Source organism: Oncorhynchus gorbuscha, linkage group LG13 (genome assembly GCF_021184085.1).
Source record: "Oncorhynchus gorbuscha isolate QuinsamMale2020 ecotype Even-year linkage group LG13, OgorEven_v1.0, whole genome shotgun sequence".
Taxonomy (NCBI): Eukaryota; Metazoa; Chordata; class Actinopteri; order Salmoniformes; family Salmonidae; genus Oncorhynchus; species Oncorhynchus gorbuscha.
The window spans coordinates 77368170-77394419 of record NC_060185.1 but is presented as its reverse complement, the minus strand read 5'-3'; the positions used below and the strand labels follow the sequence as shown (position 1 = coordinate 77394419).

Here is a 26250-nt window from a genome sequence, read left to right as displayed (position 1 = left end):
GGTTACCGTGGTAAAGTGAAAGGCGCTCCCCTCAGCCTTGACATACAGATGGTGGTCCTGTGGTCATTGGAGGACCTGTTACACATGCTGTACATGTTCTGCAATGGGAGTGAGGTTAGATCAAGATATCATCAATGTACACGATGAGGAACTGATTGATCATGTGCTGGAAAACTTCATTCATGAAGGATTGCAAGACTGCGAGAGCATTGGTGAGACCATAGGTAATAACCAGGTATTCGTAATGACGCCTAGCAGTGATGAACGCCGTCTTCCACTCATCCCCACTTCGTATACTGACCAGGTTGTAAGCACTACGTAGGTCGAGTTTGGAGTAGATGGTAGCCTGTCCAACTTGTTCTAGTACGGACGGAATCAGAGGAAGAGGGAATCAATTATTGGTGGTAAGGTCATTGAGAGGTCAGTAATCTATGCAGGGATGGAGACTACCATCCTTTTTTTTACAAAAAATAAACTGGATGCAGCCGGAGACTTGGATGGACAGATGAATCCATAGCCTCATTCTCTGGAATGGACAAGGGGTAGATCTGACCCTTAGGGGGCGATGACCCGGGAAGGAGGTCAATCGCGCAGTCCTCTGGGCAATGAGGGGGCAGAATGGATGCCTTTTTCTCGCTGTAGACACTCTGGAACTGGGCATATACAGGTGGGATGTGTGTTGGAATGGCAACCTCCGATCCTTCTATAGAGGTGGCTCAACAGGGTAGATTGAAGCCGTTCTTAAAACAGGTGGGAGACCGTGACAGCAGTTCCCCTTGCCGCCAGGAGATGGCAGGGTCGTAAAGGTTTAGCCAGGGGTGACCGAGGATTAGGGGTTCTTTAGGCAAAGACAACACCATTAACTGAATGACCTCAGAGTGAACGAGGCCAATCTGAAGGGTGATACTTTTGGTCATGCGAGTCACATGACCAGTTCCGAGAGTTTGTCCATCCAGTGCATTAATCCTAAGGGGAGGCTTAACAGGGATTAGTTTGACTCTTAACTGTTGTGCCAATTGTTCGTAAATGAAATTACCTGCGGCCCCCGAGTCCACTAGTCCCTCAACAAACTGAATGACCCCATCGGCAGAAAGAAGAGCCGGGATACCGAACTGCCTTTTGGTAATATTCAAAAACATAGAGGTGCTTACCCGGGCGGGAGTGGAGGGGTTGTGGTCACCCCTTCGTGGGGGGGCAAAACGGACAGCTATTGAGTAGGTGGTTACTCTCTCCACTATAGAGGCACAGGCTTTCACGTAACCTCCGATGTCTCTCGGCAGACGTGAGAGGAGCACGGCCGAGTTGCATGGGCCTGGAAGACTCGCAGGCCATGGTCGACTGTATAGGTCTGCGGTCCACCAGTAGGTTGCCAATGCATATGGACATCCAATTTATTGGTTGAGGTCCGTTACATATCCTCTGCAGGCCAGTTCGGTCTGTAACTCCCAATTAAGACCCCTCCGGTAGACTGTAAGGAGAGCTGGTTCACTCCATCCACTGCCAGCAGCCATGGTGCAGAACTCCAGGGCATACTCAGTGGTGGAGTGACGGCCCTGTCATAGCTCACATAACAGGTCCCCGGTGTGACGACCTGAAACTGAATGGTCAAACACCTGATTCAGAGGACAGATTCAGCACTTTGAGCGGCCCATATTGTTGTGACCCAATCCAGAGCTTTGCCTGGATTGTCCACCCTGTCTTTGTCAGAGGTGAAGTCAGCGGGCAGATGGTCTATGTACAGGTTGACATATCCCTGGGGAGCCATTGTATTTATTAGTCATGGATATGGGGCAAGATGAACGAGAGGAGGATGTGGCAACTGATATCGGTGAAGCAGGAATGGACTGGCGAAGGAGATTCACAGAGTTCATCAATTAGTCTCTCCTGTCGGGCTAGACGTAGCTGCAGCTCCACTGAATCTGTCGTTTTTGGTGAGGTATTCTATAATGAACGTGATGGGAGACAGAGAGCTGGTTACAAGCACAGGGAGTAGCAGGTGTTTATTGTAAATGACCACAGGAGGAGGTTCTGAACTTATGTCAATATTACACGTAAGCTAACAGTTACAGAAATCAGGAATGCAGACAGGCTCCATCTATCTGAGATACTGTCCCACACACCACCACCTGTTGTTATGTTGAGCACCTACTGACCAAAAAAAGGATGTTATTATGATATTTGTTCCCCAATGACATGTAGTGCTAAAATAAAGGTTTAAGGAAATCCAGGTATGCACCACATTACTACAAGACAAACCAGCTCAATCAAGCCTGATGGTATTGTAAGTATAAAAGCAAAGCGCACTTTCATTTAATAAAAAAAATAACAAAAGGTAGCATAATGGTAATGTCTTACTGTGGTGTGTGACGAATCCAATAGTTTACCCTGTATACAGTACAAATCATATTATTGTGGAAGCACCTTCTCTAAGAGTATGAATTAGACTGTTTGAGAAGGTTTGAATCATAACAAACCTTCCTACACAAAGTTTGAAGTACAATACCCACATAGCTACTGAAGTAAGTGTTAGAGCATGTGTGGAATAGGCACTGTGGTGCTCATGTGAATTTCTTGCCTTCAGACCATGCCTATTCTCACTTAAAACATATATTTTTTATTTATTTATTTAATGCCATGGGTTTAGATTCAGCTTTCAGAAGAGCTGAGGGGAGAGTTTGAGTTCAATAATTTTTATAATTATTTAAATAAAAGTAGAATGAACATCCTGAGCTTCCATGTTTGTTTCCTCAACACGTCACCTGACACTCAGGAAGACATGGGAATATAGAGCCCAAGTGACAATGTATTTGTGTGTATTAAGGATCCCCACTAGTCCAGCAACATTAAGGCAGTTATATCCTATTTAAAATATTACATTTCATAACACTTTTCAAGTGTGTTTCCTCAGGCCACTACTCTACTACCACATATCAACAACACAAAATCCATGTGTACGTGAGTAGAGTGTGTGTCTTATCATGTGTATGATTGATGATTGATTGATTGGTACAGCATCCCCTAACCTTTCTATGCCATGGCGATGCAACAGGCCCTCCAATCAAATCATTGTTCAGTTGGAAAGCTCAAAGCTTGTTGGTGTATGTGTAGCATGTTTAATTGGGGAGAATAGCGAGCCGGTATTTTGACGTGGTTTTATAAGCCCGCATCTTTTTCCCATTTCTTATCCCCGTAATGATGTGTCTTTTCTTCATTTTCTGGTTGACCAATCCCGGTAATCATTGCATCTCATCACGAGAATGTCCTTTCCCTCTCTCTGTAGCGGCACTTGCCATTACAGTAAATTAAACAGGCTCATCACAATAAAGTCAGGCATAAACATTATGCTTTTGTGTCGCCGGCTATTATTGCCTTGTTTTTCCCCTTCGCAGATGAAACTATACACAAGGGGATTGTGACAGGGGGATTATGACAGGATTATGACAGGGGGATTATGACGAGGAGATTATAACAGGTGTTGCGTCATATCGTGTAGTCATGTGTGGCGTCTAGAGACAAGTGGAGAAAAGTGTCTGTATTACTGAGTTAACACTGATTTAAAGAAGATGTCAGAAATGCATCAGAGCTCTGTGCCATTTAGATGCAATTCAATTCTGATTGAATCAAGTCCATTTTCATGCTACCACTTATCATGATACAATGTGAAGGCAGGCGTTGCCGGGAAAGATCCAGCAGTCTATTGTCAAATGCTGATGACTCTATGTTATTCTATGGTAGCCCTAGAGACAGCAGACAATCTGATATATGGTAGCCCTAGAGACAGCAGACAATCTGATATATGGTAGCCCTAGAGACAGCAGACAATCTGATATATGGTAGCCCTAGAGACAACAGACAATCTGATATATGGTAGCCCTAGAGACAGCAGACAATCTGATATATGGTAGCCCTAGAGACAGCAGACAATCTGATATATGATAGCCCTAGAGACAGCAGACAATCTGATATATGGTAGCCCTAGAGACAGCAGACAATCTGATATATGGTAGCCCTAGAGACAACAGACAATCTGATATATGGTAGCCCTAGAGACAGCAGACAATCTGATATATGGTAGCCCTAGAGACAGCAGACAATCTGATATATGATAGCCCTAGAGACAGCAGACAATCTGATATATGATAGCCCTAGAGACAGCAGACAATCTGATATATGGTAGCCCTAGAGACGGCAGACAATCTGATATATGGTAGCCCTAGAGACGGCAGACAATCTGATATATGGTAGCCCTAGAGACAGCAGACAATCTGATATATGGTAGCCCTAGAGACGGCAGACAATCTGATATATGGTAGCCCTAGAGACGGCAGACAATCTGATATATGGTAGCCCTAGAGACGGCAGACAATCTGATATATGGTAGCCCTAGAGACAGCAGACAATCTGATATATGGTAGCCCTAGAGACAGCAGACAATCTGATATATGGTAGCCCTAGAGACGGCAGACAATCTGATATATGGTAGCCCTAGAGACAGCAGACAATCTGATATATGGTAGCCCTAGAGACGGCAGACAATCTGATATATGGTAGCCCTAGAGACGGCAGACAATCTGATATATGGTAGCCCTAGAGACAGCAGACAATCTGATATATGGTAGCCCTAGAGACGCCAGACAATCTGATATATGGTAGCCCTAGAGACGGCAGACAATCTGATATATGGTAGCCCTAGAGACGGCAGACAATCTGATATATGGTAGCCCTAGAGACAGCAGACAATCTGATATATGGTAGCCCTAGAGACAGCAGACAATCTGATATATGGTAGCCCTAGAGACAGCAGACAATCTGATATATGGTAGCCCTAGAGACGGCAGACAATCTGATATATGGTAGCCCTAGAGACAGCAGACAATCTGATATATGGTAGCCCTAGAGACGGCAGACAATCTGATATATGGTAGCCCTAGAGACAGCAGACAATCTGATATATGGTAGCCCTAGAGACAGCAGACAATCTGATATATGGTAGCCCTAGAGACGGCAGACAATCTGATATATGGTAGCCCTAGAGACGGCAGACAATCTGATATATGGTAGCCCTAGAGACGGCAGACAATCTGATATATGGTAGCCCTAGAGACGGCAGACAATCTGATATATGGTAGCCCTAGAGACGGCAGACAATCTGATATGCTTTCCTGGGGTTTCAGACTTATACCGGCAGAACTACTTTGTCAAACAGAGAATGGCCCACAGAAAGACAATTAACAGATATGTCTGCTTTGTTGAATTAAGCTTTCTCTGGTCGTCAAATTGAAAAGACCCTGAATTCCACACAGTGGAGGATCGTCAATGGCGCTGAAGGGAGTGGCTCTTCACTTGGCTGAACAGATTAAGAGAGTGACAGGGACCTATGACTGACTAATTCAGCCGGGGCAGCCTCCGCAGAGACACCTGATGCATTCCAAATCACACCCTATTCGCTATATAGTGCATTACTATAGGCCCTGGTCAAAGGTAGTGACTGTATAGAATAAGGAATAGGGTGGGATTTGGGGTGCAACTGCTGCTTTGCCCTCTGACATGTCGCTTGACTCTCCTGCTGGAGACATCCCTCTATGAAGTATTGTTTAGTTAGGAAGAACCCCTCGTTCTTTACTCACAGTCTCTTCTAAAAGGTTTGTGTTGTAGGTGCCGAGCTGTCTTTAAACTGTGATTTACTAGAAAATTAAAGAAGACAAAGAGGATGGAAAGCACCTTTGCACACTCATTAGATTCTAACTTCTCTTAGTTGTTAAGAGCTTAGATTTTTCTTCAAGAGACCATAGAAACGGGTTGAAAAATGATTTCGCCCTGGCGCTTAGCTGTTCCACATCACAGATGAAATAATGATAATTATTATTCCTTCTCTCTTTTTTCCCTCAAAGGGAATCACAGGGATCTGGTTCGCCAAACACCAGCGGTGTTACATCAAGACCCAGACCACAGAGCTTCCCAGAGTGACAGAGGTGGTGACAGTGGACACAGAGCTACTGGTATAGAATGACTATCTGCATCTCTCTGACTCACTCAGTGTGTGTGTGTGTGTGTGTGTGTGTGTGTGTGTGTGTGTGTGTGTGTGTGTGTGTGTGTGTGTGTGTGTGTGTGTGTGTGTGTGTGTGTGTGTGTGTGTGTGTGTGTGTGTGTGTGTGTGTGTGTGTGTGTGTGTGTGTGTGTGTGTGTGTGTGTGTGTGTGTGTGTGTGTGTGTGTGCACGTGCGCGCGCGTGTTACCACAGGGAACGATCATGCATATTGCAAGGGTAGTAGGAATAAACAGAGAAGAGTAGTCAGAGAGCAGAGCACAAACACTCACCCTGACCATCCAATCTTCTCTGCCCTCCACCACTGAAAAAGAAACTCTGTCTCCAGTGCTCATGAAACAGTCTGAAAGCTGCCCACATATCAAATGGTGTTTGCTGCCAATCTTGAACTAATATAAATATTTAATTGTACTCTTGAAAGGCTTGACCCAAATAGCCTAAAGGGGGAAGTGTGAGAGAGAAAGAGGGGTCTGAGGAAGAGATATAGCATTCATCTCACTTCTCCCGGCCCAATAGCCTTATGTGAAGTTTGGCGAGAATGATGGGCAAAATTCTATCAATCAAAATATCTAATTTCTTGGTGCCACAGTACAATTCACAGTGCATAAAAGTGTTTGTGTTTTTTTAAAGAATCCCTTACTCAATATATTCAGCCTCTACCATTCTCCACTCTCACTATTTTCAGTCTCTACCGTTCTCCACTCTTAATATTTTTAGCCTCTAGCATTCTTCACTCTAAATATTTTGAGTCTTTACCATTATAGTCTCTCAATAGTTTCCGCCTCTACCATTCTCCACGCTCAATATTTTCAGCCTCTATACCATTCTCCACTCTCAATATTTTCAGTCTCTACCGTTCTCCACTCTTAATATTTTTAGCCTCTAGCATTCTTCACTCTAAATATTTTGAGTCTTTACCATTATAGTTTCTCAATAGTTTCCGCCTCTACCATTCTCCACGCTCAATATTTTCAGCCTCTATACCATTCTCCACTCTCAATATTTTCAGCCTCTATACCATTCTCCACGCTCAATATTTTCAGCCTCTCTACCATTCTCCACTCTCAATATTTTCAGCCTCTATACCATTCTCCACTCTTAATATTTTCAGCCTCTATACCATTCTCCACTCTCAATATTTTCAGCCTCTATACCATTCTCCACTCTTAATATTTTCAGCCTCTATACCATTCTCCACTCTTAATATTTTCAGCCTCTATACCATTCTCCACTCTTAATATTTTCAGCCTCTATACCATTCTCCACTCTTAATATTTTCAGCCTCTATACCATTCTCCACTCTTAATATTTTCAGCCTCTATACCATTCTCCACTCTTAATATTTTCAGCCTCTATACCATTCTCCACTCTTAATATTTTTTGCCTTTACCATTCTAGACTCTCAATATTTTCAACCACCAGCCTTCTCCACTCTCAATACTTTCCACCTCTACCATCCTCCACTTTCATTTCCATTTTACACATGGCTCCAACGGATCTGGGAAATATCATAACGCTCTTCCCTGGTGCATCATTTAAAAAATACCCTATATTATGTTGGTACATTGTCATGCCAAGTAAGTCACAGATATCCCTTTCTGACTTTAAGAACACAAGCTGTTTAGACAAAGAACCAGACTGCATCCCCTTCTCCCTCATCTTTATAATGTCTGGCCCATGTTTCCAGATACTAATTGCCCAGCCTGCACCATATGTTCCTGCCATTTTGCAGTGGGTGGAAAAAGTAGCCAATTGTCATACTTGAGTAAAAGTAAAGATACCTTAATAGAAAATTACTCAAGTAAAAGTGAAAGCCATCCAGTAAATATTACTTGAGTAAACGTCTAAAAGCATTTGGTTTTAAATAAATATAAAGTAAAACCATAAATCATTTAAAATTCCCTATATTAAGCAAACTAGACGGCACAATTGTCTTGTTTTTATTTTATTTGCAGATAGCCAGGGGCACACTCCAACACTCAGACATAATTGACAAAAGGAGAATGTGTGTTTTGTGAGTCTGCCAGATCTGAGTCAGTAAGGATGAACAGGGATGTTCTCTTGATACAGTAAGTGTGTGTATTGGACCATTTTCCTGTATTGGACCATTTTCCTGTATTGGACCATTTTCCTGTATTGGACCATTTTCCTGTATTGGACCATTTTCCTGTATTGGACCATTTTCCTGTATTGGACCATTTTCAAAATGTAACGAATACTTTTGGGTGTCAGGGAAAATGTATGGAGTAAAAAGTATATTATTTTCTTTAGGAATGTATAGAAGTAAAAGTTGTCAAAATTATAGATTTTAAAGTCAAGTACAGATACCCCCAAATACGACTTAAGTAGTACTTTCAAGTATTTTTACTTACATACTTTACACCACTGCCATTTTGGTCTTCTTTTGTCCACTGTCAAACCTAATTAGACTTCTCTGTTAAACCTTAATTCACAGCTGTGGAATCAATCAGATAGGTGCCTTGTCTTTGGTGAGGAGGAGGCAGGGGAGAAAATTGGAGGAGGTGCTCCAGAGGACAGGGAAAGACACAAGGCTGCATTGATGCACAAGCACACATGTGCATGTACAAAAGGTTAGCTCATAATCATACTGGATTAGTGAAAACCAAGTCCCACGATATGCACACTGGTCCATAGCTTTTTAACTGAGGAATGTCAAGTTATGACACCCTAAAGTACAATGTGCTGTGCAGTGCATTTGTTAATAAAAAACATTTATTAATGTATTTGTTAACTATCAATGCATTGTAATTATTAAGTTATTATAAATGTTGTCAATGTATCTATTGATCCTTTACTCATGTTTGTTTATTTTGTTTTGTAAAGTATTACCGGTATTGTATAACACACAGTGGTACTGAACTACATTATTGGGATAGCATATCAAGGACTTGAAGACCTCTCTGACCTTTGACATTTTGTAGGCTTCCTCTACATTAGAAAGTAGAACGTGATCTACTGTCCATCAGAATCCACCCACCCGTGGCCTGGGAGGCCTCTGTCTCACAGACAAGTCTCCCTTCAGGTTCTGACTGTGGTACTACCTTGTGAACCACAGAGGGGTTGAAGAGAAAACAGTAATGGTTTTGCTGCTGCTCCAAGCCTGCGGGCTATGTGAACGTGGGCTCAGCGCGGGGTGTCTGGAGCCTCAGATTCTCAGAGGCCAGGTGAAAACAATGCAGCTGGTGGAGAAACTGCGAGCAGCTGATAAGGAAATAAAGCACTCGGGGAGTAGAACCAGGTGACAAACATGAATTGTTTGCCACCAGGATTTTCCGCCATTTTCAATGTGTTCCTCATGTGAAATGATGGGAGGCTGTAATCCCTGAGCCTCCCTCCAGTTTCCTCCAATGTTGAAGCGATGGAATTGCTGTTGTCCTCCTTCTTCAGACAGTAGAACAGTGTCATTGGATCCCTTCTTGCTCTTCGGGGGAACCACTTAATATGTACGGCCACAACCAGCCTAGCTGGCAAGCCAGAACCTCCCACTCAGATAAAAACCACAAACCAATGCCATACCATGCATGCAAAACAACACATTCTTGGAATGATATGTACTCTAGGTAAATGTCATATTACTAAAACAAAAAGCTGTATGTCATTTTGAACATACAAATAATGAACATTATGAAAAGTGTGCAATGTCTGTTCAGTATGGGAGACAGCCAGATGGGAAGTAATGTCATATACAGTCTTATGATATCATGAGAAAATGTTCATTGATCTATGACAAACACAAGTGACCTAAGTATGTGTCACAAAACAAATGTTGCACCTTTAGGACATTATAGCAAGACAGGGCAAGTATATGTTCTTTACAGTATGACACTGATTGTGTGTGGAATGTACTTACATAGGCTCAAAGTTACAATATACAAATACATTATATTAGTCTGACACCCAATACAAAATGTCTTTACTTTGTCCAATATTATATAGATACAAAGCAGCTTAAATTGGGACATAAATGCATGATAAAAAAATGTAGCTCTAAAATCATAAGTTGACTTTGTAGTGGTCAAATCCCTATTCCACACTAGCCATGATCAATTTAGCCTTCCGGATTGTGATTATCTTCCTTATTGGTCTTGTTTCTCAACTGGTCAGTCTGTGTCCTGACCTCCACTTACTCATTTCAGGGAGGTTGCTTAGTTGCTTGGCTTCAGTGGTTCTGAGGTCCAATTAGGCAGGTTTGTGTTTCCTGGCCTTCATTTTAATGTCTGTAGTTCAGGGGGAGTGAGCCCCCTAGTCCTCCTTTGAGTCATCATTAGCTTAGCCCGATAAGGACCAGGCTAAACATTTGCTGAAAAGAGTGAGAGCAAACTGTGTCAAAGGCATGGTGGCTTGGCAGCTTAGCTAAGCACTGACACAGGCAGCTAGCGCTTGAGTAGCCACGCTGCTACGCATTCTTTCATCTGGCCAGAACGAGGTGCGAGTTTGTCTCCACAGGGTTACTGGCATCATGTCACTTCACAAACAGTTAGAGCGAGACAACAGCATGGGCAGTAAATTCAAATAAAGCAAGAATCGGCAAGGTGTGAGGAAGAAAGGGAGGGAGAGTCGAGAGTGAGTGCACAACCTAATATAAATGATACCAGTGGTTCCAACCATAGCCCGGGGATCCTTCAACTAATGTGCAATTAAGCTTCAAACCGGGAGAGAATCACCTTGTAAAAACATTTGTCAAGTAAACTGTTTTGCTGTTCTCTCCAGCCGCTAATTAACGAGGCACTGGGAAGAGGGGTTTGTTGCCGACGTATTTACATATACATAAAGAAACAAATATCAGGCATCGCCAAAAGCCCCTTTCATACATCTCTATTAGATAGCAGTGACATGCATTCCCTATCATTAAGCAATAATAGTTTACTTTACAGCTCATGAACTACAGTATGAACAAATGAAGCACGTCGCTGAGCTGAATGCAGTAGGAGGGGATGGGGGAGGACGCTATGCTTATTATTGTGGCTGCTGTATTTTAATGATATTGCGGCCTTTCACCGCACAATAAAGTATAAAGCACTAGAAAGTCATTTCAAAGTCAAATTTATGCCGTCGTTGGATTATCGTCGGGCAGAAAGGGCTGCCTGGAGGCCTGATAGGAAGAAACAGAGAATGAGCAGGAGGCTAGGCGGCAGGAAGTGGCGGTGCTCCCAGTGGACAATAAAGGGTGATGAATAAAAGGACATGGCCAGGGCTTGTGTGCTGTGGCTCTGGGGAGAGAAGGCTGAGAATGCAGAGGGTACAGAACTGTGTGTGTGTGTGTGTGTGTGTGTGTGTGTGTGTGTGTGTGTGTGTGTGTGTGTGTGTGTGTGTGTGTGTGTGTGTGTGTGTGTGTGTGTGTGTGTGTGTGTGTGTGTGTGTGTGTGCGTGCGTGCGTGCGTGCGTGCGTGCGTGCGTGCGTGCGTGCGTGCGTGCGTGCGTGCGTGCGTGCGTGCGTGCGTGCGTGTGTGTGTTCTTGGGCTCTGACAGGTGTGTGGAGGAAGGTGTGTGTGCGTGCGTGCCTGCGGCCATGTAAGGCTGGGTGTGCGTGCGTGCGTGCGTGCGCTCACGCGCGTGTGTGTGTACTTGTTTTCCTACCTTATCAGGACTCCAGTGTCCTAACAATTCACCCGAATGTCCTGACAAGGTAGGAAAACAATAACTTTTTTGAAAAGGCAGGACTGTCTTCATGTCCTGAATTTGTTCAAATGGTATTTTAAGCTTAAGGTTTGTTTTTAATTTTACATATATTTAACTAGGCAAGTCAGATAATTAAGAACAACTTCTTATTTCCAATGCCAGCCTACCAAGGCCAAACCCAGGCTGGGCCAATTGTGCGCCGACCTATGGGACTCCCAATCACAGCCGGATGTGATACAGCCTGGATTCAACGATTTTTAATGGTCAAACATTTTTACTCCCCAAAGATTTCACGAAAATGAAGATGTTTGTGCATGTGTGCGTGTGTTGCGTGCGTGTGTTTGCTTTCCCTGACAGGTGGTTGAGACAGAGGGCATAGACATGCAGGTGATGGAGGACTCCCAGGTGTGGGTGCCTGCCGAGGAGCCCATCGCTAATCCAGCCTTCCTCCTCAACTCCAAGATCTGGGAGATATGCCAGGAGCTGCCCATCCACTGGATCCATCCCTCCCCCATGAGAGGTACAGGGCACCGGGGCCTCTCCACCCCTCTCCACCCCTCTCCACCCCCTCCTTCACATCACCTCAAACAGGAAAAACAGACGTTTCTGCTGTGATCCAGTAAAGTACATCAACAGCTGTTCTCTGTACTTCATCCTTTTGGTGCAGATGCTGAGTTCCACGAGGTGGAGGATGAGGAGGACATACCTGATGCTGAGGTCAGAGGTAACCGCGTCGCTCGTGACGTCCTGGACCAGGTTCCTGTCAACGACTACGTATGTACTGTACTGGGGCTGCATGTGAAATGGCATCCTATTCCCTATATAGTGCACTAGGGTCAAAGTATTGCAGTACATAGGGCCTACCCAGCAACCCGGAAACATTTCCAGAACATTAATTAAGATTCCCATTAAATTAGGGTTTTATTTTAAAAAATAAAAATAAATGAAAGATCCTTGGAATGTTCTCCTAACATTCATTTAAATGTTGTGCATAACATCTGTAACAACCATTACAGAACCTTCCCCAAAGTTCTCATTAATGTAATAACACAATGTACCAGTAATGTTTTACATTTATATTACATTTACATTTAAGTCATTTAGCAGACGCTCTTATCCAGAGCGACTTACAAATTGGTGCATTCACCTTATGACATCCAGTGGAACAGCCACTTTACAATAGTGCATCTAAATATTTTAAGGGGGGGGAAGAAGGATTACTTTATCCTATCCTAAGTATTCCTTAAAGAGGTGGGGTTTCAGGTGTCTCCGGAAGGTGGTGATTGACTCCGCTGTCCTGGCGTCGTGAGGGAGTTTGTTCCACCATTGGGGAGCCAGAGCAGCGAACAGTTTTGACTGGGCTGAGCGGGAACTGTACTTCCTCAGTGGTAGGGAGGCGAGCAGGCCAGAGGTGGATGAACGCAGTGCCCTTATTTGGGTGTAGGGCCTAATCAGAGCCTGGAGGTACTGAGGTGCCGTTCCCCTCACAGCTCCGTAGGCAAGCACCATGGTCTTGTAGCGGATGCGAGCTTCAACTGGAAGCCAGTGGAGAGAGCGGAGGAGCGGGGTGACGTGAGAGAACTTGGGAAGGTTGAACACTAGACGGGCTGCGGCGTTCTGGATGAGTTGTAGGGGTTTAATGGCACAGGCAGGGAGCCCAGCCAACAGCGAGTTGCAGTAATCCAGACGGGAGATGACAAGTGCCTGGATTAGGACCTGCGCTGCTTCCTGTGTGAGGCAGGGTCGTACTCTGCGGATGTTGTAGAGCATGAACCTACAGGAACGGGCCACCGCCTTGATGTTAGTTGAGAACGACAGGGTGTTGTCCAGGATCACGCCAAGGTTCTTAGCGCTCTGGGAGGAGGACACAATGGAGTTGTCAACCGTGATGGCGAGATCATGGAACGGGCAGTCCTTCCCCGGGAGGAAGAGCAGCTCCGTCTTGCCGAAGTTCAGCTTGAGGTGGTGATCCGTCATCCACACTGATATGTCTGCCAGACATGCAGAGATGCGATTCGCCACCTGGTCATCAGAAGGGGGAAAGGAGAAGATTAATTGTGTGTCGTCTGCATAGCAATGATAGGAGAGACCATGTGAGGTTATGACAGAGCCAAGTGACTTGGTGTATAGCGAGAATAGGAGAGGGCCTAGAACAGAGCCCTGGGGGACACCAGTGGTGAGAGCGCGTGGTGAGGAGACAGATTCTCGCCACGCCACCTGGTAGGAGCGACCTGTCAGGTAGGACGCAATCCAAGCGTGGGCCGCGCCGGAGATGCCCAACTCGGAGAGGGTGGAGAGGAGGATCTGATGGTTCACAGTATCGAAGGCAGCCGATAGGTCTAGAAGGATGAGAGCAGAGGAGAGAGAGTTAGCTTTAGCGGTGCGGAGCGCCTCCGTGATACAGAGAAGAGCAGTCTCAGTTGAATGACTAGTCTTGAAACCTGACTGATTTGGATCAAGAAGGTCATTCTGAGAGAGATAGCGGGAGAGCTGACCAAGGACGGCACGTTCAAGAGTTTTGGAGAGAAAAGAAAGAAGGGATACTGGTCTGTAGTTGTTAACATCGGAGGGATCGAGTGTAGGTTTTTTCAGAAGGGGTGCAACTCTCGCTCTCTTGAAGACGGAAGGGACGTAGCCAGCGGTCAGGGATAAGTTGATGAGCGAGGTGAGGTAAGGGAGAAGGTCTCCGGAAATGGTCTGGAGAAGAGAGGAGGGGATAGGGTCGAGCGGGCAGGTTGTTGGGCGGCCGGCCGTCACAAGACGCGAGATTTCATCTGGAGAGAGAGGGGAGAAAGAGGTCAGAGCACAGGGTAGGGCAGTGTGAGCAGAACCAGCGGTGTCGTTTGACTTAGCAAACGAGGATCGGATGTCGTCGACCTTCTTTTCAAAATGGTTGACGAAGTCATCTGCAGAGAGGGAGGAGGGGGGGGAGGATTCAGGAGGGAGGAGAAGGTGGCAAAGAGCTTCCTAGGGTTAGAGGCAGATGCTTGGAATTTAGAGTGGTAGAAAGTGGCTTTAGCAGCAGAGACAGAGGAGGAAAATGTAGAGAGGAGGGAGTGAAAGGATGCCAGGTCCGCAGGGAGGCGAGTTTTCCTCCATTTCCGCTCGGCTGCCCGGAGCCCTGTTCTGTGAGCTCGCAATGAGTCGTCAAGCCACGGAGCGGGAGGGGAGGACCGAGCCGGCCTGGAAGATAGGGGACATAGAGAGTCAAAGGATGCAGAAAGGGAAGAGAGGAGGGTTGAGGAGGCAGAATCAGGAGATAGGTTGGAGAAGGTTTGAGCAGAGGGAAGAGATGATAGGATGGAAGAGGAGAGAGTAGCGGGGGAGAGAGAGCGAAGGTTGGGACGGCGCGATACCATCCGAGTAGGGGCAGTGTGGGAAGTGTTGGATGAGAGCGAGAGGGAAAAGGATACAAGGTAGTGGTCGGAGACTTGGAGGGGAGTTGCAATGAGGTTAGTGGAAGAACAGCATCTAGTAAAGATGAGGTCGAGCGTATTGCCTGCCTTGTGAGTAGGGGGGGAAGGTGAGAGGGTGAGGTCAAAAGAGGAGAGAAGTGGAAAGAAGGAGGCAGAGAGGAATGAGTCAAAGGTAGACGTGGGGAGGTTAAAGTCGCCCAAAACTGTGAGAGGTGAGCCGTCCTCAGGAAAGGAGCTTATCAAGGCATCAAGCTCATTGATGAACTCTCCGAGGGAACCTGGAGGGCGATAAATGATAAGGATGTTAAGCTTGAAAGGGCTGGTAACTGTGACAGCATGAAATTCAAAGGAGGCGATAGACAGATGGGTAAGGGGAGAAAGAGAGAATGACCACTTGGGAGAGATAAGGATCCCGATGCCACCACCCCGCTGACCAGAAGCTCTCGGGGTGTGCGAGAACACGTGGGCGGACGAAGAGAGAGCAGTAGGAGTAGCAGTGTTATCTGTGGTGATCCATGTTTCTGTCAGTGCCAAGAAGTCGAGGGACTGGAGGGAGGCATAGGCTGAGATGAACTCTGCCTTGTTGGCCGCAGATCGGCAGTTCCAGAGGCTACCGGAGACCTGGAACTCCACATGGGTCGTGCACGCTGGGACCACCAGATTAGGGTGGCAGCGGCCACGCGGTGTGGAGCGTTTGTATGGTCTGTGCAGAGAGGAGAGAACAGGGATAGACAGACACATAGTTGACAGGCTACAGAAGAGGCTACGCTAATGCAAGGAGATTGGAATGACAAGTGGACTACACGTCTCGAATGTTCAGAAAGTTAAGCTTACGTAGCAAGAATCTTATTGACTAAAATGATTAAAATGATACAGTACTGCTGAAATAGGCTAGCTGGCAGTGGCTGCGTTGTTGACTTTGTAGGCTAGCTGGCAGTGGCTGCGTTGTTGACACTACACTAATCAAGTCGTTCCGTTGAGTGTAATAGTTTCTACAGTGCTGCTATTCGGGGGCTAGCTGGCTAGCTAGCAGTGTTGATTACGTTACGTTGCGTTAAAAGAACGACAATAGCTGGCTAGCTAACCTAGAAAATCGCTCTAGACTACACAATTATCTTTGATACACAGACGGCTATGTAGCTAGCTATGTAGCTAGCTACGATCAAACAAATCAAACCGTTGTGCTGTAAAGTAATGAAATGAAAAATGTCATACTACCTGTGGAGCGAAGCGGAATGCGACCGGGTTGTTGAGTGCGGAAGTTCTATTCAGTAGACGTTGGCTAGCTGTTGGCTAGCTAGCAGTGTCTCCTACGTTAAGGATGACAAATAGCTGGCTAGCTAACCTCGGTAAATTAAGATAATCACTCTAAGACTACACGCTCTAAACTACACAATTATCTTGGATACGAAGACAGCAAAGACAACTATGTAGCTAGCTAACACTACACTAATCAAGTCGTTCAGTTGAGTGTAATAGTTTCTACAGTGCTGCTATTCGGTAGACGGTGGACGTTTGCTAGCTGGCTAGCTGCTGGGCAGATAGCATTGTAGACTACGTTAGGATGACGAAATACGAAGTTGCAATAGAAGTGCTGACTGTTTCACTTTGTTCTCCTCTTTCTTTTCCTTTTTCTTCTGTCCTTCTTTTGTCCTTATTTTGTCTTCCTTTCTTCTGTTAACTAGATATTTTTTGCTGTTTTCCCAGCAAACGTTTTCCCAGCAAACCAAAATTGGTTCTGTTTAAGTTCCCAAAACATTTGTTAGGTCGCGCAATTATTCTCATAACACAAAAACGTTCCATTCTTGGTGATGGAATGGAATGATATGATGATATTTTTTAATTTTTTTTATTCAACTTTATTTAACCAGTTAGGCAAGTTGAGAACAAGTTCTCATTTACAATTGCGACGTGGCCAAGATAAAGCAAAGCAGTTCGACACATACAATGACACAGAGTTACACATGGAGTAAAACAAACATACAGTCAATAATACAGTAGAAACAAGTCTATATACGATGTGAGCAAATGAGGTGAGATAAGGGAGGTAAAGGCAAAAAAAGGCCATGGTGGCAAAGTAAATACAATATAGCAAGTAAAACACTGGAATGGTAGATTTTTGCGGTGGAAGAATGTGCAAAGTAGAAATAAAAATAAAGGGGTGCAAAGGAGCAAAATAAATAAATTAATTAAATAAATACAGTAGGGAAAGAGGTAGTTCTTTGGGCTAAATTATAGGTGGGGTATGTACAGGTGCAGTAATCTGTGAGCTGCTCTGACAGCTGGTGCTCAAAGCTAGTGAGGGAGATAAGTGTTTCCAGTTTCAAAGATTTTTGTAGTTCGTTCCAGTCATTGGCAGCAGAGAACTGGAAGGAGAATTGGTTTTGGGGGTGACCAGAGAGATATACCTGCTGGAGCGCGTGCTACAGGTGGGTGATGCTATGGTGACCAGCGAGCTGAGATTAGGGGGGACTTTACCTAGCAGGGTCTTGTAGATGAAATGGAGCCAGTGGGTTTGGCGACGAGTATGAAGCGAGGGCCAGCCAACGAGAGCGTACAGGTCGCAATGGTGGGTAGTATATGGGGCTTTGGTGACAAAACGGATGGCATTGTGATAGACTGCATCCAATTTGTTGAGTAGGGTATTGGAGGATATTTTGTAAATGACATCGCCGAAGTCGAGGATTGGTAGGATGGTCAGTTTTACAAGGGTATGTTTGGCAGCATGAGTGAAGGTTGCTTTGTTGCGAAATAGGAAGCGAATTCTAGATTTAACTTTGGATTGGAGATGTTTGATGTGGGTCTGGAAGGAGAGTTTACAGTCTAACCAGACACCTAGGTATTTGTAGTTGTCCACGTATTCTATGTCAGAGCCGTCCAGAGTAGTGATGTTGGACAGACGGGCAGGTGCAGGCAGCGATCGGTTGAAGAGCATGCATTTAGTTTTACTTGTATTTAAGAGCAATTGGAGGCATTGAAGCTTGCCTGGAGGGTTGTTAACACAGTGTCCAAAGAAGGGCGAGAAGTATACAGAATGGTGTCGTCTGCGTAGAGGTGGATCAGAGACTCACCAGCAGCAAGAGCGACATCATTGATGTATACAGAGAAGAGAGTCGGTCCATGAATTGAACCCTGTGGCACCCCCATAGAAACTGCCAGGGGGCCGGACAACAGACCCTCTGATTTGAAACACTGAACTCTATCAGAGAAGTAGTTGGTGAACCAGGCGAGGCAATCATTTGAGAAACCAAGGCTGTCGAGTCTGCCGATGATGATGTGGTGATTGACAGAGTCAAAGGCCTTGGCCAGATCAATGAATACGGCTGCACAATAATGTTTCTTATGATGACGATATTCGCCCATTATTATTATTTTTAAATCTTCAAGCTCAAATAAGTTCATTGTTGATCTTTGCTAGATAGACATTTTCAAGTCTTGCCCTATATTTTCAAGCAGATTTACGTCAAACCTGTAACTAGGCTACTCAAGAACATTCAATGGCGTCTTGGAAAGCAACTCCAGTGTAGATTTGGCCTTGTGCTTTAGGTTATTAGCCTGCTGAAAGGTGAATTTGTCTCCAAGTGTATGTTGGAGTAACTACAATGTTGTTGACCCATACTCAGTTTTCTCCTATCACAACCATTAAATTATGTAACTGTTTGAAAATCTCCATTGGCCTCATGGTGAAATCCAGAGCAGTTTCCTTCCTCACCGGAAACTGGGTGTATTGATACTAGAGGTCGACCGATTATGATTTTTCAAAGCCGATACCGATACCGATCATTGGAGGACCAAAAAAAAAGCTGATACAGATTAATCGACTGATTTATTTATTTATTTGTAATAATGAAAATTAACAACAATACTGAATGAACACTTATTTTAACTTAATATCATACATCAATAAAATCAATTTAGCCTCAAATAAATAATGAAACGTGTTCAATTTGGTTTAAATAATGCAAAAACAAAGTGTTGGAGAAGAAAGTAAAAGTACAATATGTGCCATGTAAGTCGCTCTGGATAAGAGCGTCTGCTAAATGACTTAAATGTAAATGTAAAATGTAAGAAAGCTAACGTTTAAGTTCCTTGCTCAGAACATGAGAACATATGAAAGCTGGTGGTTCCTTTTAACTTCTTGCGTTGAGCAATCCCGTATCTGGGAGCATAATCATACCCTCAAGCTCATTACCATAACGCAACGTTAACTATTCATGAAAATCGCAAATGAAATGAAATAAATATATTGGCTCACAAGCTTAGCCTTTTGTTAACAACACTGTCATCTCAGATTTTCAAAATATGCTGTTCAACCATAGCTACACAAGCATTTGTGTAAGAGTATTGATAGCTAGCATAGCATTAAGCCTAGCATTCAGCAGGCAACATTTTCACAAAAACAAGAAAAGCATTCAAATAAAATAATTTACCTTTGAAGAACTTCGGATGTTTTCAATGAGGAGACTCTCAGTTAGATAGCAAATGTTCAGTTTTTCCAAAAAGATTATTTGTGTAGGAGAAATCGCTCTGTTTTGTTCATCACGTTTGGCTAAGAAAAAAACAGAAAATTCAGTCATTACAATGCCGAACTTTTTTCCAAATTAACTCCATAATATCGACAGAAACATGGCAAACGTTGTTTAGAATCAATCCTCAAGGTGTTTTTCACATATCTATTCGATGATAAATCATTCGTGGCAGTTGGGTTTCTCCTCTGAAGCAAATGGAAAAATGCATGCAGCTGGAGATTACGCAATAATTTCGACGGAGGACACCAAGCGGGCACCTGGTAAATGTAGTCTCTTATGGTCAATCTTCCAATGATATGCCTACAAATACATCACAATGCTGCAGACACATTGGGGAAACGACAGAAAGTGTAGGCTCATTCCTGGCGCATTCACAGCCATATAAGGAGACATTGGAACAAAGCGCCTTCAAAATCTGGGCCATTTCCTGTTTGAAATGTCATCTTGGTTTCGCCTGTAGCATCAGTTCTGTGGCACTCACACATATCTTTGCAGTTTTGGAAACGTCAGCGTGTTTTCTTTCCAAAGCTGTCAATTATATGCATAGTCGAGCATCTTTTCGTGACATAATATCTTGTTTAAAACGGGAACGTTTTTTTATCCAAAAATTAAAAGAGTGCCCCCTATATCGAAGAAGTTAACATGAGTCTTCAATATTCCCAGGTAAGAAGTTATAGGTTGTAGGTATTATTAGAATTATAGGACTATTTCTCTCTATACCATTGGATGTTCTTATAGGCACTTTAGTATTGCCAGTGTAACAGTATAGCTTCGGTCCCTCTCCTCGTCCATACCTGGGCTCGAACCAGGAACTTCATCGACAGCCACCCTCGAAGCATCGTTACCCATCGCTTCACAAAAGCTGTGGCCCTTGCAGCACAACGGGAACAACTACTTCAAGGTCTCAGAGCGAGTGACGTCACCGATTGAAACGCTATTAGCGCGCACCCTGTTAACTAGCTAGCCATTTCACATCGGTTACACCAGCCTAATCTCGGGAGTTGATAGGCTTGAAGTCATAAACAGCTCAATGCTTGAAGCACAGCAAAGAGCTGCTGGCAAACGCACAAAAGTGCTGTTTGAATGAATGCTTACGAGCCTGCTGCTGCCTACCACCGCTCAGTCAGACTGCTCTATCAAATTTCAAATCATAGACTTAATTATAACATAATAACACACAGAAATACGAGCTTTCGGTCATTAATATGGTCAAATCTGGAAACTATCATTTCAAAAACAAAATGTTTATTCTTTCAGTGAAATACGGAACCATTCCGTATTTTATCTAACTGTTGGCATCCCTAAGTCTAAATATTGCTGTTACATTGTACAACCTTCAATGTTATGTCATAATTATGTACAATTCTGTAAAATTAATTACGGTCTTTGTTAGGAATAAATGGTCTTCACACAGTTCGCAACGAGCCAGGCGGCTCAAACTGCTGCATATACCCTGACTGCACGGGACGCAAGAGAAGTGACACAATTTCCCTAATTGAAAGAAATTCATGTTAGCAGGTAATATTAACTAAATATGCAGGTTTAAAAATATATTCTTGCGTAGGATTTTAAAGAAAGGCATTGATGTTTATGGTTAGGTACACATTGGTGAAACGACAGTGCTTTTTTCGCGAATGCGCTTGTTAAATCATCACCCATTTGGCAAAGTAGGCTGTGATTCGATGAGAAATTAACAGGCACCGCATCGATTATGTGCAACTCAGGACACGCTAGATAAACTAGTAATATCATCAACCATGTGTAGCTAACTACTGATTATGTTAAGATTGATTGTTTTTTATAAGATAAGTTTAATGTTAGCTAGCAACTTACCTTGGCTTCTTGCTGCACTCGGGTAACAGGTAGTCAGCCTGCCACGCAGGCTCCTCGTGGAGTGCAATGTAAGGCAGGTGGTTAGAGCGTTGGACTAGTAACCGGAAGGTTGCAAGATCAAATCCCAGAGCTGACAAGGTAAAAATCTGTCATTCTGCCCTTGAACAAGGCAGTTAACCCACCTTTCCTAGGCCGTCATTGGTGTCCAATAATACAGACTACCGATTGTTATGAAAACTTGAAATAGGCCCTAATTAATGTGCCATTCCGATGAATCGGTCGACCTCTAATTGATACACCATCCAAAGCATAATTAATAACTTCATCATGCTCAAAAGGATATTCAGCGTCTGCTTTTAAAAGTTTTACACATCTACCAATAGGTTCCCTTCAATGCGAGGCATTGAAAAACCTCCCTAGTCTTTGTGGTTGAATCTGTGTTTGAAATTCACTACTCGATTGAGGGACCATACAGATTCCACTTTTGTGTAGATCAGTGATACAACATCTCAATTTAATACATTTTAAATTCCGGCTGCAACACAACAAAATGTGGAAAAAGTAAAGGGGTGTGAATACTTTCTAGTGCACTATATAGAGAATAAGCTGCCATTTTGGATGCAAACCAGCACCACACTAGGTGATACGAGCCATGGTGGTGCCTCGTTCTCCTTCATTTATTCCTGCAGAGAAATTGACTCTTGCTAATTGATGCTTAATTTCATAGCATAAAACAGACTTGTCTTGATGTACCACAGGGCATAGAAATTGCTCTATATGTCTGTTTAAATGAACTTGCCTTGCTTAAGACTTTCTTAATGTCTCTACATTAATGGAGAGGAATATCTAGCCTTCAAAGGCAGCAACATTTTCCCCACAGCCTCAGCCAGAGCCTTTTTTGCTTTCTTTTCGGGCAAAGGCAGGTAGCTAGCAGGCAGCTTGTACGAACGTCGTGCAAAACAGCACTCCTAAGGTCACTCATTACTGAATAGATACGCCACATTTATTAATCATGCCTTAATTATCATGGAAGGAAACAAAGAGGGAAGAGAACAAAATATCATGTTTTTGTGCATGTGAGCGGCTTAGTGCTCCATGATTAGTTACCCTTGACACACACACATGCATACACACACACGAACAGCAACACACATCATGCACTCAAAGGTAAACGTACACACACACACACAGACACACACACAGACACACACACAGACACACACACAGACACACACAGACACACACACACACACACACACACACACACACACACACACACACACACACACACACACACACACACACACACACACACACACACACACACACACACACACACACACACACACACACACACAGACACAGACACAGACACACACACACACACACACACACACACACACATACACATACATAGTATAGACCACCCAGGCTGTCTAAGTAAGCATTAAAAAGCTCATTCCAGAAAAGGAAGAATGGTTTTGAGTTCTGAGGAACCAGGTGACAGACGGACACTCACCCATACACACACACACACACACACACACACACACACACACACACACACACACACACACACACACACACACACACACACACACACACACACACACACACACACACACACACACACACACACACACACACACACACACACACACACACACACACACACACACACACACACACAGACAAACATACAGCCATAATATTAACATTTATCAGGCTTGGCCCAGGAATACCTGCCTGCCTGCCTTCACTCTCCTCCCTTTTCTCTTCTCCTCTCCTCTCCTCTTCTCTTCCTTCTCTCCTCCTCTCCTCCTCTCTTCCTTCCCCTCCTCCCTGCTCATCCTCTATGGCCTCAGCTGCAATGCTATGCAATTAAAGCACACCGGGAGATGAAACCTGCTCCCCTTTTTAAAATCAGCTAAGGTAATACATAGCTAAAACTCAAACCCGCCCATTCCAAGGCCACCGCTAGTCAGTGTTTGTGGGCCCAGCAGATAACAAAGGCCTTTGTGACTGATGGAGGGGAGGCAGCAAGTTATAATTGGCAAGTCTGAAGTTGATGATGCCAGTGGGATGAGTCTGAAGTTGATGATGCCAGTGGGATGAGTCTGAAGTTGATGATGCCAGTGGGATGAGTCTGAAGTTGATGATGCCAGTGGGATGAGTCTGAAGTTACTGTTGATGCCAGTGGGATGAGTCTGAAGTTGCAGTTGATGCCAGTGGGATGAGTCTGAAGATGCTGTTGATGCCAGTGGGATGAGTCTGAAGATGCTGTTGATGACAGTAGGATGAGTCTGAAGTTGCTGTTGATGCCAGTGGCATGAGTCCGAAGATGCTTTTGATGCCAGTGGGATGAGTCTGAAGATGATGTTGATGACAGTAGGATGAGTCTGATGTTGCTGTTGATGCCAGTGGGATGACTCTGAAGATGCTGTTGATGCCAGTGGCATGACTCTGAAGATGCTGTTGATGCCAGTGGCGGTGTCTGAAGATACTGTTGATGTCAGTGGCATGAGTCTGAAGATACTGTTGATGCCAGTGGCATGAGTCTGAAGATACTGTTGATGCCAGTGTTGATGCCAGTTGATGCCAGTGGCATGAGTCTGAAGATACTGTTGATGCCAGTAGCATGAGTCTGAAGATACTGTTGATGCCAGTGGCATGAGTCTGAAGATACTGTTGATGCCAGTGGCATGAGTCTGAAGATACTGTTGATGCCAGTGGCATGAGTCTGAAGATGCTGTTGATGACAGTGGGATGCCGACATAGACCGAGACCTTTTGTAGTGCGCTGATTCTGACTCCCTCACCCCTCCACCAGATCTGGCCTCCACTGTGGCCTTTCCTCTGACGGCCACTGGGGCCCCTGATTACGTATTTCGGCAGGTAATTTCGAAGCGACCAGACTAATAATCATTAAAGTAGCAGTGACAGAGGTGGGGAGATGTATGGGGCCGACCTTTAGCCGCGGCTACCACGGAAGAGCCTACGCACAGCGCTGCAGCAGCGGCCTTGGACAGCTTTCCGACTGAATAACTATCATCTGGCAGCGCTGGAGAAGCCACATCACTGTCCTTCACCTAGGATAAGGATAAGCCTTCAGATATGATTGGGAAGCAGGCCTCAGTCTGTCCAGCCGGCATACATAATTATATTGTAAAAATGTTTTGGCCGGTTGTGTCACAGATGTCGTCGGGAGAAAGAGAGGAGGACCAAAGCGCAGCGTGGTAAGTGTTCATGATGATGTTTCATTAAAACCCAGAACACTAAACAATAAATGACAACGTGAATTTACAAAACCGAAACAGTACCGTGTGGCCCAAACACTCACACGGAAACAAACACCCACAAACCAAAAGTGAAATCCAAGCTACCTAATTGATGATTCTCAATCAGGGACAACAATTGACAGCTGCCTCTGATTGAGAACCATACTAGGCCGAACTCAAAAACCAACATAGAAAAACAAACATAGACTGCCCACCCAACTCACACCCTGACCATACTAAAACAAAGACAAAAACAAAGGAACTAAGGTCAGAACGTGACAGGTTTGAGGTTGGGTGATTGGGTTGAGCCATAGTGTGACCCTGTACCAATGCCCAGGCCTCTTTGGCAGGCAAGGTTAGCATTGAAAAAGACAAGGATGCCCCGGCATGAGTGGAGATTGGAGACCAAGGGTAAACAGAGGCTGTAAAGACCTCCTGTCCTCCCTGAGTGGGCAGTGATGGTTCACAGGAGACCGAGGGCGAACAGAGGCTGTAAATATCTCCTCTCCTCCCTGAGCAAGGCTATGCCAAACTGTAAACACAGATACTTCCTGGGCCTATGTGGCACAGTTGGTAAGAGCCTGGCGTGTGGTGCTAGTGATGCCAAGGTCGACATACTGTACACCTACTAAAAATGTATGGAAGTCGCTCAGGATAAAAGCTTAGTGGCATATTTATAATATATTTCATATTATACTTCCCCTTGGCTTAACCATTACAGGTTTCGCCCTTGCCTGCATAATGAAGTTCATGTGGTTGATATAAGACGACACAACCAGCACTGGGAGTACAAGGCAGTGCCTTCTGCATCTCATACCTAGGGTGTATCCTAAATGCCACCCTATTCCCTATGGGCCCTGTTCAAAAGTAATGCACTATTTAGGGAACAGGGTTCCATTTAAGACGAATCCCAACACCTACCGAATCCCAACACCTACAGTCATGTATGAAATGGAAATGTTGTCCCTGGTGTTTTAATAGAATATCAAAGAGACTGTGATGATCAGCTCTGATATAGACAATTAAATAACAGCAACGAGGCTTGTGTGTTTCAAGCCACAAGGAGAACAGCAATCAGCGTGTGTAAAATAACACTCAGTAGTGTGGAAATTGAAGGAGTCGTCGCGGCTCGATTCGCTTCCTCATTATTGAATGACTGACTGAAAGTTTGACTTGACAGACTGATCAAATCTCTGATATGATGTTACGCGTGAGACGCGTTTCGGTGTGTGACCGAGTCAGATATCAGACAGAGCGCGAGGGTAATGACTTTTACCCTTCGTTAATGCCACTTGTTTGTGAGTGTCGGTCCCAGATTTCCCACGGTGCCCCATTCCAATCACCCGCCGCCACATCCTGTTGAAGAGGGGAATTTGAAGCCAAAATGATTCATATGCGTGCTCCGTTTTAAAAAAGGATGCCTCTGATTAATTTGTCTCGGAGGTACAATGCCAATTGTCTGTTTGTTTCTGTAATCACCCATCATTTGAATAAATATATTTCCATTCAT

General features: G+C 44.4%; 1 protein-coding gene across 1 annotated transcript in view; it reads left to right on the top strand.

Annotated features, from left to right (window-relative positions):
* Positions 1 to 26250, top strand: part of tnmd (tenomodulin) — an 83068-nt gene that overhangs the window by 53457 nt on the left and 3361 nt on the right. Inside the window, exons 4-6 of the mRNA XM_046295827.1 lie at positions 5892 to 5999; positions 12043 to 12205; positions 12353 to 12459. Of these exons, the coding sequence (XP_046151783.1) occupies positions 5892 to 5999; positions 12043 to 12205; positions 12353 to 12459 (378 nt within the window). The remainder of the gene's footprint in view (positions 1 to 5891; positions 6000 to 12042; positions 12206 to 12352; positions 12460 to 26250) is intronic.